The following is a 14,825-nucleotide window of genomic DNA, read 5'->3' as shown; positions in this document are numbered from 1 at the left end:
AATGCACTTGGAGGCTTCACTCGGATATAAAGCTAAATGTCAAGATAGCATCCTAGCCAAATGGCTTTTTCAAGTACTGTCAACTTGAATGAAAAATGTAGCTCTTTTCAGTATCCAAATTCACTTGTGAAAAGTTGACCCTCAGTCCATCAGAGGCAGTATCGTTTCAGTGCTGTCCCATATTCATGTGCCTAAAACGTCAAATGCTGAGTTGAGCTGTTCTCTGGTATGATGCAACTAAAAATGGGGGAGAAGCCACCCCATTGCAACAACTCTGGATAATTACCTTCAAATAAAACACTTGTCCATGAATATCCAAGTTAATACTTTTCATAACCATTCCAGTCCTGTAATATGGCTGTAATGTAAATGTAGCTGATAAAAGGATCTGATTTCAATAGTACAGCTTCAATAAAACCTGTACTTGATAAAAGGAGATTACCAAGGTAGGATGGCCAGTTGGTTTGGTTTAGCAAGTAAAGTAAAATGTCTTACTGTAATATGCATTGAAAAGGAGCTTTCCTTAAAGTGAGATTACTAAAATTGAAAGCAATTAATGTAAATGAAGGATGTAGACATGGTGAGTGAACTGTTATTGATCATATGACTTTATAAAGCATGTGGTCTGAAGCTGATGTGTACTTGGTGAAAGCACTTGCTGACTTGCAAGTATTTTATTAAAGATGCATGGAACATTTACAAGTGGTGGTGGATACTTTGTGCTGTGCTTCCTGCTGCAGTACTGTTTTTACTTGTAATTTTATATATTGCTAGCTGATTTCCTTATTGTACATACTACAACATTCACACTTGGTTAGTGGATTGCTAATAAAATGAATGCACTTGGAATCTTCCAAAAATGGTTTTGTGCCTCTTTCCTTGTTTGCCTTTGCATTCTCATCCATTATTACAAGCCATCCTTTAGCTGGTTTCATAATTCTTGACAATTCACTGTCTGCTGGAATTTCCTAAGAAGGGCTTGAATGTGGCCATAAACTGCATTTCTGGGTCAAGCTAAGCTAGAGTCCCAGTTTAGTTATGGCTGTCCTGCTTGGAGTTGGGCAAAATTGTGGGTGGGTGCCATTGTGTACTGGACCTGTGAAGATATTTGCTCTGCTATGGGGGGAGCCAAACCAAGTCAGGTCTGAAGTCCTTTCACAAGTGACAGAGCCCTTTAAACCATCTGTCTTGCTGCAGTTAAGTCTGTTTGCCTACAGAGCTGCTGTACAAGCAGAGCTATCCTGCAACAGTGCACTGTCTCTGGCAGTAAATCTGGGCAGTTAAATAGTTGCTGAGGCAGAGCTTGCGTGATAAGTTGATGTGCCCAGGGTACATTGAGTATTTGAACTGCTTTCCAGTTTCCACTTGGCTCCTACCAACCAAGTCCCTTTAATCTGTAGGCCAGTGAGGTGGTCTAGGCATATCTTTACTATGGGAGGAAGTTGGTAGTGCACCATGTGTGCATACTATCTTGTGGGAGCCCAGAATTCCTCCCTTTTGTGTTGAGACCAGCATTTAACCATTGTGCAGGTTTTTTGCCTTTTTGTAAACTTCTGGAAAATCAGTATGCGACAATTTGCTGCTGTTTTAACTGTTGGGAATTGCAGATCCATAAAGGATCCTAGACTTTCATACTGGCTTTCAGAACTAAAGTTTTATTAAAATTTTCAAGATGAAACTCGTGCGTTTATAGTTTAAAAGTTCAATGACTTTCCAGCTTGTCTAAAAGGGCTAGTATTTTCAGGGGTATAAAGCTCTGCATGGACAAGTGCATATGGTCAGCATGCCAGGAAAGTGCTAGGACAGTCCATTTGAAGGAATGTACAGCTGGAATTGCACCTTGCACTACAGTTTCACTATTTTAAGTTCATTGTGTGGAGATAATATCAAAATGCTGCAGATTCCGGTCTCCTTGGTTGCAGATGCAGGCAGCTTAAATGATTGCATAATTGTGTAGTTTGAGAAGTAACTGGGGTCTGCTGTGTCATTTTTGGATAGGTTTGATTTCAATAGGGTAGTTTTTGGAAGAAAGTGAGTTGAAATACTGAGTTTGTAGAAAGACTTGTGTGCAGCAAACCACACTTTGGATGTCCTATAGTTTTACTGTAGGACGGGTTCATGGTTTGACTATTGACAGTGCTTGCTTTGTCACAAACCGATTCTGAAGACTCTTTTCAGTGTAATCTGAAATTTGTCATTTTTTCTAGTTTTTCACAGGGGAGTCATATAATCTAGACGGCATGGTGGCTTACCTAAACTATCGTGAAGATGGTATTACTCCATTCATGTTGTTCTTTAAAGATGGTCTAATTGAGGAGAAATGTGTAAGTATGCATTTTTTGTTAGTTTTATTCAATTCAAATTTTTGCTAAATGTGGGTGTGAATGCTTTTATGTTGTAGTCTCAGATAATGTAAGGTGACAATTGGAATACTTGTCAGCATGTTGCCTTTAATCTGATTTGGGGCAGGGCATAATTTGCCTGGTATCTAGTGATTTTTATTTAGGTTAGTACCACGAGTTGTAGAAAAACTCACTAAGCTAGGCATCAACCCCTATATCACTAGGTGGGTTGCAAACTGGCTCACAGAACCCAGTGTGAAAGTAGCTGACTCCAGTCAGACTGCCGACCAGTCACTAGTGGAGGGATCAGTCCTGGGTCCTCCTGCTTGGTATCTACTTAGAAGTCCAGGCAGCCTCTTGACCACCACCTTGCCACTATGGCAAAGTCCTAATGTAGCGCATCTCAAGGGTTTTGCTTCCAGGAAGGTTGTCTCACTCCTCTTCCTTCATTAGGCCAATGAGTACAATGCCCCATTTGGCATGTACCTCACTACTCACCTGCAGCAACTGGAGAGTCCAAAAGTACCAGAGGATCCTAGGCCTTAAACACTTGTCCTATATGAACAGACCCAAAAACTATTCTCATTGCCTACTTAGAGGTGATCTTGGACTTGCAAAGCCATGTCTGACCCAGCTCTGTTAGAAGTGCTACATCGAAAGAAATCCCAATTCCTCTGCACCACACTTGCTCCAGAGACCTCAACCTCATTACCACAATCAACACAACATGCTGGATGGACAGGTTAATAAGCCAGACTGACATGTATGGGAAGTCTGTTCCATAGCATGGGCAGAGCACCTCGAATCTTGAGTGGATGGGGAAATAATTCACCCCAGGGATCACTCCAGTGGTTCTATGACAGACACTGGGAACTAAGGTCAGGTGGCACGATGCCAGGGTAATCCTGTGGGCTTGGCTTGTAAAGGTTCCAAGGCCATTAGCCAAGTATACACCTATGAACCTGTGGCTTCATGTAATTCTCCCACTTTCATATGGGGATTGCACTATAGGTATACTTTCATAGCAGTCCTTCCATTCTCACTTCTCCTTTCCAAAGCACATTTGTTGAGGTACTGACTGTTCCCAAAAGTACTTCTGCCTTTTAGGGTGGTTGCAAAAACGTCTACAAACTTGGTATGGCAGAATACTCTCTCACACCACTCTACTTTTTACTTTAAAATAAACTGTCCCTACAACAGTTTCTCTGAAGCATTCAGGCATGTTGTAGGCCCAAACTTCCATATGCTGGACAAACAGTGGCTCAAACCCAGTGTAATTGCAACAGTTTCAGTTAATCTTGCTTGCTTGGGGACTTGGGCATCACTCTAATAGCAAAAATTATTGTAAACTTTGCATGCATTATCTTTAGGTGACACTTGTTTTTGGACTTGTTCTGAGGAGTCAGCTGAATTTCTGCAAGCTATCCAAACTGTTACAAATTCCAAATTGGAACAAATACTTATCGACTGACTGGAGCCAGCAGCTTTTTAATGTGAAAATTGTTAAGTCCAGCAGCATTCGTTTCCCAGTGGTGGTAATCTGTTAACTTGCATGTGCACCCTGAACAAAGATTAGCAATTTTCTTGAACAAACCTGTTTCAATTTCTCATATTGGCTGTTGAATGTTAAATTGTTGGATTTTGTCAAAGTATTGACACAGCTTCCCAAGCACTTGCTGAAGATAGTTGAACAAATGTTTTGAGGAATAGAGAACTGCTGTAGGCATTGTATTATGGAACGTCTTGCAAGAAAGTTGTACAGCTGCTGATTTACAAAGACTCTTGTCTCTTCTGCTCTAACTCCACCCTCTGCACTGAAGGGGGGGGTACCAGTACAGAAAGCCACAAAAACAGACTTGCCACTGTTATGCTCCTGTAGATTCATGTTGGTTTTGCGTCCTGGTACTAGATATTATCTAATGTCCTTTCTCTATTCCCATGTTGGCTAATGTCCTTTCTCTATTCCCATGTTGGCTTAGTTGGAATATTTTGTTACTTTATGAATGTAATTGTCTGGCTATTGTCCTGAAGGAGCTGCGTCCAAAGTCCCACTCATTTCTTGAGCTCCCTTGTTTATTGCCTCTTTTCACAATGGATTATAGCTTTCTCCTTTTGCTCTAGTCTAAAATATCCCTTCAAATTGGGTAATTTCCAATCCACCTTGTGTTGAGTAAATGGGACACAGCCAATCCAATCAAACTATCCAAACTATAGTTTTCAGTGTCCCCTTAAAACCTCTTAAATGGGATTGTGGGGTATATGCAGATGACCCTTTAAGGACATCAGGTGTTTCAGCTGTATGGCAATTCTGAATGCCCATGATTAAGTTGGTGGACAAATACATGCCAATAAAGCCAAACCCCACTAGCTGTGGATATGCATGTTTTAGTCTTACGACATCAGCACAAGTGGACTATTTACTGCACCCCTGTTTCTGAAGGTTGGCTAACCTGCTGTCCCTAGCCATTAAGGAGTAAGGACAATCCACCTTGTTGGAGAGGTCAACATCCTATTGACTCTTGCTCTCTTCCCCTCCCAAATATCCTAACTCTTCAGTTGCTATCCACAAATTGCCCTCTAGTTTATAAAAAATATGCCTGACCTGTGTAAAACTAGAACTAAAAGCATTCACTGCTTGTATCTTGCTGTTCATAAAGAACTGGTTCCTTGCTTGGCTCCCACATCCTTGGCTGAAATAAAATCTGTTTTAATTTGTAGTGCTGAGGATTTCATTTTGTCCCTAAGTATGGATATTGCTGAACCAGTTTGGGTGTAGACTAGTCTATTTCGGATGTGAAGCTGACACCGTCCTTTTCTGATTTTTATCTATTACGTAGTGTCGGCAAATAAGGCCAACTTGACTACATACCAATTAGTCCCTTTTCAGTGATTCTAAAAGGGAAAGGGATGCCCCTTTCTGCTTACTGTTCAGAAAACTTGAACCCCTCCCTACTCCTTTCTTGGTCAAGGAATTGGATAATGCAGGTAGGTTACTACCACCTTCCACCTGTGACCCTGACAGGTTTCCCTGCAGTCTTGCACTATGCCCCAGATCTGAGCTTCTCTGGTTCAGATATTGACATTGGATTCTGGCAGCTGAGGGCTAAGTCCTTGTGTAGTTTCGTCTGCTTGTCTGATTTGGAGCAGTTGCACTCTTTGCAAGCTCAACCTGCTAGAGCTCTTCCCACCCACCACAGCAGTTCTGGACAGTGTAGCATTTACTTTTCCTCCCCTGGGTCCCTTGGCTGCGGGCTTTGTGGATCTGGTTTAATCGCCCAGGTGTGCTGTAGCTTGCCTGCTTTGGGCACTGACTACTTCCTTGGCATTGTAGACACTTGCCATGTTGAAGTTGGGTATGCATTCGGGTGGAGTGCAGATTTTCTCTAAATCAGTGGTTGCCAGCAACTAATCCTCACAATCTATTTCTGGTTTTGCAGATGCATGCTGTCTTACTCTGGAGCAACCCACACCTGGCCTCCAAACATCTCTGCCCAGTGCCCCTTGTCCCTTCTAGGTACTCCTGATTCCCCTTTATAGGGTCAGTCATAAGCACGTGTGGATTCCCGAGGAATCCCTCTGACTGCTTCATGACATCTCATTTTGTGACTTCTTAGAATAGTACTTGTAATCTTATTTCTGGCACATCCACATCCTAGATGGTCCCCCTCTGGACAAGGCTTGACCTAGTCCCAGAGAGCATGGAGACAGATGTTGTAGAAATTCCCAGCAGGACAGGATTTTAGCACCACCTGAAGACACTAGAGTAAGCAACTTTAAATGCGGTTATAGTGGCAGCAGCCATCAATACATACTGCAGAGGAAAAGTCAGTCTGACCCTAGTAGGGAGTTTTAAGTCACGACCACATGCATGCTCCTACAATACACCTTTACCTCTGCATGGAGTGCTTGTTCAGCTCATTTGAGACTGACCTGCTTTCACGAGTCAAGTCCCTGGAGGTACAACTGACTTTGTATAATGCAGTCAATTACTATTGTCCTTGTGACTGTTCTACCACTGCAGCTGACAGCATGTCTCTCGTGGCAGGTGCCAGTATGCTGGATGTACTTGTGCAGTTTTGCAGACTAGAAACCATCCTTTGTAGTTGCCTTGTTTCTTCCCTGTCTGGCACAAAGGACAAGAATGTACTAGGATCATGCAGGATGGAGTTTGCCATCTGGGTTTGTTTTGCTAGTCCATGGCAGTCCTTTTACAATGTCAGAAGTGGGAGCAAACCAACTCACTGCAGTCTTTATTTTTTTTTGTGGTTGTCCCTCATGGCAGGGGGTAACCAAAAGGGATGCATAGTGTGGCAGAGGCTCTATGGAATCTAGGCTTGAGGCATTTTCTACTAAGCCTTTTTCAGCATACCTGATCTGCCCATCAGCTGTTCTCTGGATACAGTAGGGGGTTTGAACCTTTCCAAAGGCTTCTGACTTACCTTGTAGGTCATACCCAGAAGCTGTACAGTCCCATTTTTGAGTGACAAATCACAAGACCTTCACTGTCTAAGAACTTTGAATCTGCTGATTCTGAGGTGGTTACCCAAGGCATCCCACCAGACCAGTAAGAATCCAGGGTCTGTTCCATATTTGGCGTAGAAATGAGGACATCAGCCCTACTCCTGAGGGGTGACTTGAATGGGCCTCCTTTAAATTGATTACATGTAGATCTGCATTCTGACTCCACCTGCTGACCTCACAACCCAAATGTAGTGCAAGTATTGGAATAAATCTAAGATTACTTCTCTGCTTAAACTAGCAGAAGCATAGCAGTGTCAAGCAGGAATGGAAATCAAACGAAGCAGATAAAAATCAGGCAACTGCGAAAAAGGAAAATGTAAGGTGCAGGACCAGATGAGAAGACAAATGTGGAAAACGGTTGCAGGTGTAAACTTCTGGAAGAACCTCCTGTTCAGGAACGAATGCAGGAATGGTTAAGGAGAGGTGAATTTAAACCAAGAAATGAAATTAATATTGGTGGCCCAAGATAATGGGCTTATCTGTACATTGTTTTACAAGAGTCCATTGAACATGTTAGAAACTGACAAATGTAGGTTTGAAAAACAGAATTGGAAACAGTTGCACACCTCATTGCTGGCTGCGACATACTAATGGCAGGAGGACTGTGTACTGAAAGACATAATGTGGCAAGGCTGCTGCACTGGGGATTGTGCAAACATGGTATTGAATTGGCTTAAAAACACTGGAGACATGAGCCCCAAAGCATCATAGAAAATGTTTACATCACATGACATCATCCATTACCAACAGTTCAAAACATAGATGCTAGAAAACCAGATTTGGTCCAAGAAAAGTAACTGATTAAAATTGCCACACCCATTGACTAGTGTCCTACACACACAGATTGCTAATTTCTGCTTGCAAATACCAATATTTTGACAATGTGGAAGATACCCGTATTCAGATAGGTGCAACAGGTGCTGAATCTGCCATTTAGATATGCTACCAATTCATGCAACTCCATACGAGTGACCCGAGCAGTTATTACTGGGCACATTGCAGATGCTGTAAAGAGCACTTGGCTGACATCAAAGGTGAAAACTACTAATTCATGAAGTAGTTTGACTTGGCATGATGGGAATGGACCCAATTTCTTTTAGAAACTCAAAAGATTTGTAGAACTTGAGGGACTTTAATGTGCTTGATCAAGGATGCTTACCTTCATATAAAGATGACTAGGCATTCCAGGATATTTCTGTTTTTTTTTTGGCTGGGAGCAGATTTCTGATTCAGAGCATTGCATTTGGCTCACCAGAGATGTTTGGTGTTAGTGACTGTCATGGCAGCTTAGCTCAGATTGCAGGTGGTTCCAGGTATTCCTATACCTGGAAGACTGGTTTTCTCACTAGTTCTAGTCAAAGCTTTGGGATTCCTTACTCAAGCATCAAGATGAACAGTGAAAAGTTCAGGTCAGTCAGTGCAACTTCATGGTGTTCTCTGGAGAATATCCCCATGGCAGCATCATTTTGGCTAATACCTTGGGGGGGGGTAATAAGGATCTTGCAGTGGATGGCAGCAGCTCAGTGGTATTACATGACTCCTTCCATAGTTTCTGGTTAAACTTTCAGATTTGCTTCAATTGAAGTCCACTTGTCACCGCTGGCTGACATTTTGTTCCCCAACGTCGGACCATAGTCCCTGTTCTGGGGTGAAGAATTTAAAAGGGGACTGTAGAAGGGACACCCTTGCCTTCTGAAGCCAGTTTTCACATCAGTGTGGTTGGAGATTTGTGGAATTGTAGCTTTGCAGGCCTTTTGGGATCTTCTGCCAAAGGGTATGAGTGTATGAGTGCTTTAGACAAAGGGTGTCTAACCTTTTTGACTGGGGGGGCACTTGACCATACTTGGTAAAATTTGGGGCCATATTACCACATTAGTTTCTTTTGAATGGACAAACATACTGAAGGACAGATTAAATGCCATTTGGCCCTAGGGCAACTTGGACACTGCTTTAGATGCAGGTCAGTGGTATGGTACTTAAACAAGCAAGGGGACCATCTATTGGGAGGTTGAGTGCCAGTGGGTGATCTATGGTTTCTGGTTGCAGCTCATATCAACATCCTGACAAAGTAGGAACATGTTCCCTCGAGTGACCCCTGAAACCAGAAGTAACTTGGCTGTTGGGCTCCTAGGCCACACCCTTTGACCCATTTGCCACTGTCCAACACCAAGTGCAGCAGCCTTTCTTTTCCTGGTTGCTCCAAGGAACAGTTGCCCATGGATGTCCTTTTGTATGCTTGGCTTGCCCATGGATGTCTGTGTATGCTTCGCACTTGTTAAAAATCTCTTACCCCTAGTTTTGTTCAGAAGGCAGCATTCTGGCCCTGACAACTCTCCCTTTTGGACTGTCTCCATTCTTGGATCCCATTGAGTGATTTAACCTGGTAGATTCCCTTATCCAACTTTCACATTCTATTAACTGCATGGCTTGTGTAGTTCGTGATGGCCAGGTATGCCAAGCTCTGGCAATTCATTGGTTTTCTCTTCCCAGAAAACAACGTGGAAGATTATGCTAGTAAATGGAAACTGGGCTTTGTCTATTGGTCTGGATGTCATTCTGGATTTGCTTGCTGATCTCTTTAGTCAGTTCTACTATTGAGGTTCAGTTGGTGGCTCATTTTCATATGGGCAGTGATGGTACTCCCATAGTGTCCCTGAAGATCTAAAAGGATAGAGGCAGAGCTCCTGGATTGAAGTCTCAAAGGCTAGCATCAGATCTGGTGTGGGTTTGGTAACCCACTGGTTGAATATGGGTGAAAACTACAACCCCGATCTCTAGTATTGTAACTGCAATTTGTTTTGAGCACTTGACATACTATCCAATCCCATGATTTCGTACTTGAGCTTCAGCCTTTGTTTTTGGCAAGAAAACTCTCCTTTATCAGGAAGCTTTTATGCCCAAGGGCTGTGCAATAGGCTAGTGTTCAACCGCTGTGGACTTTACAGAAGTTAGCAAACTGGTAGCATATAAAGTGCAGTACAGTTTTCCCAGTTATCAAAATAGTGCAGGATTCCAGATGTGTTTATAGCAGATCTTCAGTTGGATGAAGACTGCTATATGGAATTTGATTGTAATAAGATTTTATACATCTGAAAATATTCAGATCCATTTGTACAGTGCTTGCACTAACTACAGTGTTCATAAATCTTTCATGATTTACCTTGTAGAAATGCCCCTAAGCATACATGTTTTAGTATTGGCCCAGTAATATTTGTATGCTCTTGTAGTTAGTAAAGTGAAGTCATGGTAAAGTTCTAGCCAGTGCACTGAAAAGGAAAATTAGTGCTCTGGTGGCAGTCCAATCTGTAGCTTTGGAACACCCATGACTATTTCCTTGTAAGATCCTTGGGGCTGTCCTATTTTGGTTATCCCTCCCACAGGTGGGAGGCTGGATACATTGGACCCTCAACATTGGGTTGAGTACCTCGCTACTAGGTGCCAAGGTTGGATTTGTGGCAAAAGCATTAAGCTTTGACCGGACTGTAGGGATTCAGTTTGTACAGCAGTCATTCTGTATTAAGGTATGGTAAAGCTATTATGTATGGTAACCGTTGTATTGTAATGCATCAACTGATAGACCTGAAGCTTTTGTTGCTTTATGGTTTGCAATGAGATGCTATAGCAATTTCCTTGCGCTTTCTTCCTGCTTTGATTTGTGGCACTGGAAGATTGAATAGAGGAAGACAAGTTTTAAATTGGCGTGGCCTTTAATTTTTGAAGGTTTTGACTAATGTCTGTTCTTTCCTTTGTAGTGAAGTAACAGTGTTGGCCGTGATTTGTTTGCTGCTTTCCATCAATGAAGAGATTCTGACAGTGGGACTGTTGCTGTATGAATTACAGCATGGAGAGTTTTGCATTAACTTCAAAATAAATGCATTTGAACTTCAGTTTCGATTTCAGCACATAGTAATTGCTTCAGATGTCTGACTCTTCTGCTTTTCAAGTGGCTGTAGCATCAGTCTCCTATGAATGTAGAGGAAATGGATGGAATTTTTTGCGATGAAGTTCTAGTTGCCAAGACTGCACTGAGGTTGTAACTAAAGCAATATTCCCAGTATTGCAATGTGGGCTTTAATTGGAATTCATCAGAATTTAGTGGTTCACAACCAGTGTTAAAAAGCACGAACCCTGTCTTATCGATACTCAACAGGGTTCCATTGCTTCTAATTTATCCTGTTGCTGCTTTTCCCAAAAATGTTGGGTTGCTTAAATAAAATGGGAAGTATTTTTGGTTCATTGTGTAGGGCTTCCATTTACCTGCACAGTTCTATTCCAAATGGGATGAAAAGGAGTGATGTACAGCTGTCTGAGTTGTGGGTTTATGAATGTTAGAATAAGCTTTTTTTCTGTGCTGGGCTGCTCCACTGACTAGGTATGGTGGCCTACAACTTGCCTTTTTGGAGAACAAATCTTTTCTGAAATTTCCACCTTTTAAAGAAACTAGTTTAGTTGGTCAGTAACTGCTTAATCAAGTGTTTGAGGAAGTCATTCCAGGATTGATGCATATCATGTGTTGCAATAAATTTGCATGACTCGTTGTATCCTTGTATGGTTTCCTAAGGGGAACATCACTGCTAATGGAGTGTAAGCTGTATTGTCTGGCTGCCCTCATTTTCCTACAGTGATGCACTTTAGACCTGATGCAGCCCCATGACTGCCTGTAGGCTGTTAAGTTATTGCTGCGAGTGCAGGACAGTTTGGGCTTGTGTGATCCCCAAAGGTTCTCTACTGATGAGGCTTTAGTTTTGAAACTAGTTCCCATGTTACCCTGCTCTAGGTGTTAGGCTTGTAACCTTTTTCATGTGGTAAGGTAAACTGTAGCTTGGAAACAGATGCATGGTATGCTGGCCGTGCTGCAGGTGCCGAGGATAAAAGTATAGCTTTTTCCTGCAAAGCTAGAAAACTGCACTAGCAGAGTAACCTGTTTAAATAGTCTGCACTACACTTCAGTATCACTGCTGCAGTCAAAGCATAGCCCCCTATACCTTCTCATTCCTGCCAGACAATGGTATGCCATCCTCTGATTTGCTCTTTTTGGAGCAAGACAGTGAGATCAAATTAAGTGTACCCCATGCTAATCTTATGCATTGTAGTAATTTTGTTTGTATTGCTGTAGTAGAGAATGTCTGACATTATTTGCACAATGGCATCCTGATCATGCTGTCATATATATTTTAATGATGTGCCCTCCCATGGTATCTGCCCTGCAGTGATCCTCTTCATGTCTGAATAAAACAGCAAGCCGACAAGCAACATTTTTCTTTGGGTGCCTTGTGAAATTTTGTTTTCCAGTTAACATAGGAGTTTTCACAACTACAGGGGTAATCAATGCACAGGTGCTTTTTCAGTTACCACTCTTCAGTGGGGAAAATGTGTTGAGATTTATAAGCAAGTTTTTAAAGGGTATTTTATTTTGGGAGTGAAAGGGGATGTGAAGTGTGGAACCTGGTTTGGACTTCACCCTACTTGGACTACGTCTCGGCCAAGTTAAGTATATACATTGTCCCTGCCTGGGGGTAAGTACAAAGGATTAGGCCAGAAGTAGTTTTAGCCAACAAATGTAAGACTGGTCTTCCTATCAGAGTAAAGACTCAAGTTTCAAGTAAAGTATGTAGGTGGATGAGTGTTAAACATTGCATCCATCATGTCTGTTTACAGGGTGTTGGACAAATGTAGAAGGCAAATTGCCAGGGTGGTGGTTGTAGCTGTAAACTAGCTATACAGATGTCTGCATATCTGAGTAGTTTGGAGGAAGTTTCTTTAGAGTCATGAATGAACAGGAGCACCTTTTAGATTCACTTGGGTTGGTTTTGTTAAGGTTTGGCATTACCTAAAACTATGGAAGATTGACATTTTTGAAATAAGAGGGGATGGCTACGGACTAGTATCTGTAAAGCAATGTAGTCTAGCAACCATATCCTCATGCTGGCAAGTGTTGTACTCCCTTTTGACTTAGCTTCTGGTGTCATTCTCATCTACTCTTTGAATACTGCTCAATACTAGGTATATAGCCACCTTGGGACATGGTCCTGGACCTCCATAATGTCTATAGTTCAAGGAAGCATGTCTGGGGTCACTTTATAAACACATGGACCAAGCTGTACTGGAGTAAAGTAGTTTAAAAAATAGAAGCTGAAGTTATGGAATATTTGCATAGTGAAGGATTATTTTTGTAGAAAGTCAACCGGTTGTCACAGCATGATGGAACAGTCCCAAGTAAACAAGAGGAGTGAGCGTCACAGTAAATGGATGTGGGAAAATATGGTGGTAATGTAAAGGAGAGCAAAATTAACCACCAAAGATATTTAGATGTACAAGCAAAACATTGGATGTGGAAATTTACAGTACAGACTGAAGTAGATTAGTAATGGTAAAGTTAAAGAAATTAAAATTAACTGCAAAGTGAAGGAATTACTGTAAAACCATCAAATTGAGTAACTACTCTTGGGTTGCTTTCATCCCTAGAGTTGGATTCCACTACTATGTAGGCACCTGAAACCTGCTTGTACTTCATAAAAGCTTTCATTTCCTTACTTTGGTATCAAATGAATGGAAGACCCACACAAAGCTTAATTTCTCACAAGTGGAGGAATTTGTCTACACTTGCATGACATACTAGATACAAAATTGTAGTCTGCTCAGCCTGCTTTAAACAAGATGGTTATCTATCTGTTTTCAATTGTTTTGCAAAAGAGAGAGAACTTGCAGTGTTTCACAGCTGCATGTTTAAACCTCAAGTATCAGTACATTTGCCAGAGTGTAGGGGGAGAGGCTGTTGGACTACAGAAATACTTTGAACAAAGGCCTGCAGTTTAACAACCTGCAGCTGTGTAATTCCTTGGTGTTCTATAAAACATAGGCCCTGAAACAATTGAGGGTCATTGAAGCATTAAAAGCAGTCCTGTTAGTAACAGTAATCCCATTATGTCAATGGAATGGGAATACACCACTGTCTAGCATGGCTTTTATAAAGACTTTAACTGGCTTATGGGAAAGAAGCTTGAAGAAAAGATCACATTAAGTCAAGCCCCACTGCTAGCCATTTTGTATTAAAATTTCTGTAAGCAGTCAAAATAAAACAAAATGGTTCATGAAAAGACAAGTAGCATTGATTGAAATTGCTGCATGCTGTGACTGTCTTGCGTGCAGACAGTCAAATATCAGGGTTTGTAGGTTGAAATGAGGGTAAAGTCAAGACATCTAGACAGTTCCAAGTAGGAGCAATGAATCTTGTATACTTAGTCTTTGGATAAGTTACCAATGTAACTGTTGCAGGAAGAGTAAAGACTAATTTTATAAGCTTTAGTCGTACTTCATCCATTCCAGCTGTGGCATTAGAAACCCAAGACTGAGCACGTGATCTGGCAGACACTGGCTCCTAAGTCAACTTTGTCTTTGTAAGAGATCTGTCCCCTACAATTTGCGGGGGCTTGCCTTAACTCATTACATCTGACACCTAAGTACATCTGTAGTTTCCTTCTGACCAGGGTGTCAAATATTGCTTCATATTTGCATCGGTGCCAAAAACATGCAATGTTACAAGGTTTTAAGACTTCATTTTAAAGCTTACACAATGGTAAACTGCATTTATTGACCTTTGTCTAGTGCAGGTAGAGATTTAATTATATACAATTTTTACATTTCTTCTAAATACCTCAACCAAGTAACACCTTAGCCTTATGCAAGCTCTTGGCTAGATTAATAAAATGCAGTAAACTTAATACCACAACTACCACTCAAGTTGCACAAAATATTGCAAACCAGTTACTGTGGCTTAAATCTGGTTTAAGACTTGGAACCTAAAGACTACTCTGGAAGCTTGCCATTTATACTTTCATAACCCTTATGGTTCCAGAGATTAACATTTGTTTGAAATGTGAGGATATAATTTGTCAAAAGGCTAGGCCTATTGGATGTTTGTACAAACTTCCTAGCTCCATTGGAGTGAATCGGCTTTGAAGT

The 14,825-nt window shown here is 41.5% G+C and overlaps 1 protein-coding gene and 1 non-coding gene across 2 annotated transcripts in view; both read left to right on the top strand.

The window, feature by feature from the left end:
* TPT1 (tumor protein, translationally-controlled 1) overlaps nt 1–11,099 on the top strand; it is a 54,586-nt gene extending 43,487 nt beyond the window's left edge. The window contains exons 5-6 of the mRNA XM_044071714.1: nt 2,208–2,324; nt 10,616–11,099. Coding sequence (XP_043927649.1) covers nt 2,208–2,324; nt 10,616–10,618 — 120 coding nt within the window. The 3' untranslated portion in view covers nt 10,619–11,099. The remainder of the gene's footprint in view (nt 1–2,207; nt 2,325–10,615) is intronic.
* LOC122803029 lies at nt 10,425–10,552 on the top strand. Its single transcript, XR_006365070.1, has one exon. It is a non-coding gene; the product is annotated as a small nucleolar RNA SNORA31 (small nucleolar RNA).
* Nucleotides 11,100–14,825: the final 3,726 nt, after the last annotated feature.

The sequence above is a fragment of the Protopterus annectens genome, chromosome 5.part0, assembly GCF_019279795.1.
Source record: "Protopterus annectens isolate FY-2018-M chromosome 5.part0, PAN1.0, whole genome shotgun sequence".
NCBI classification, from domain to species: Eukaryota; Metazoa; Chordata; order Ceratodontiformes; family Protopteridae; genus Protopterus; species Protopterus annectens.
Note: the sequence above shows the minus strand (reverse complement) of the source record. Positions and strands in the feature narration are given on the sequence as shown.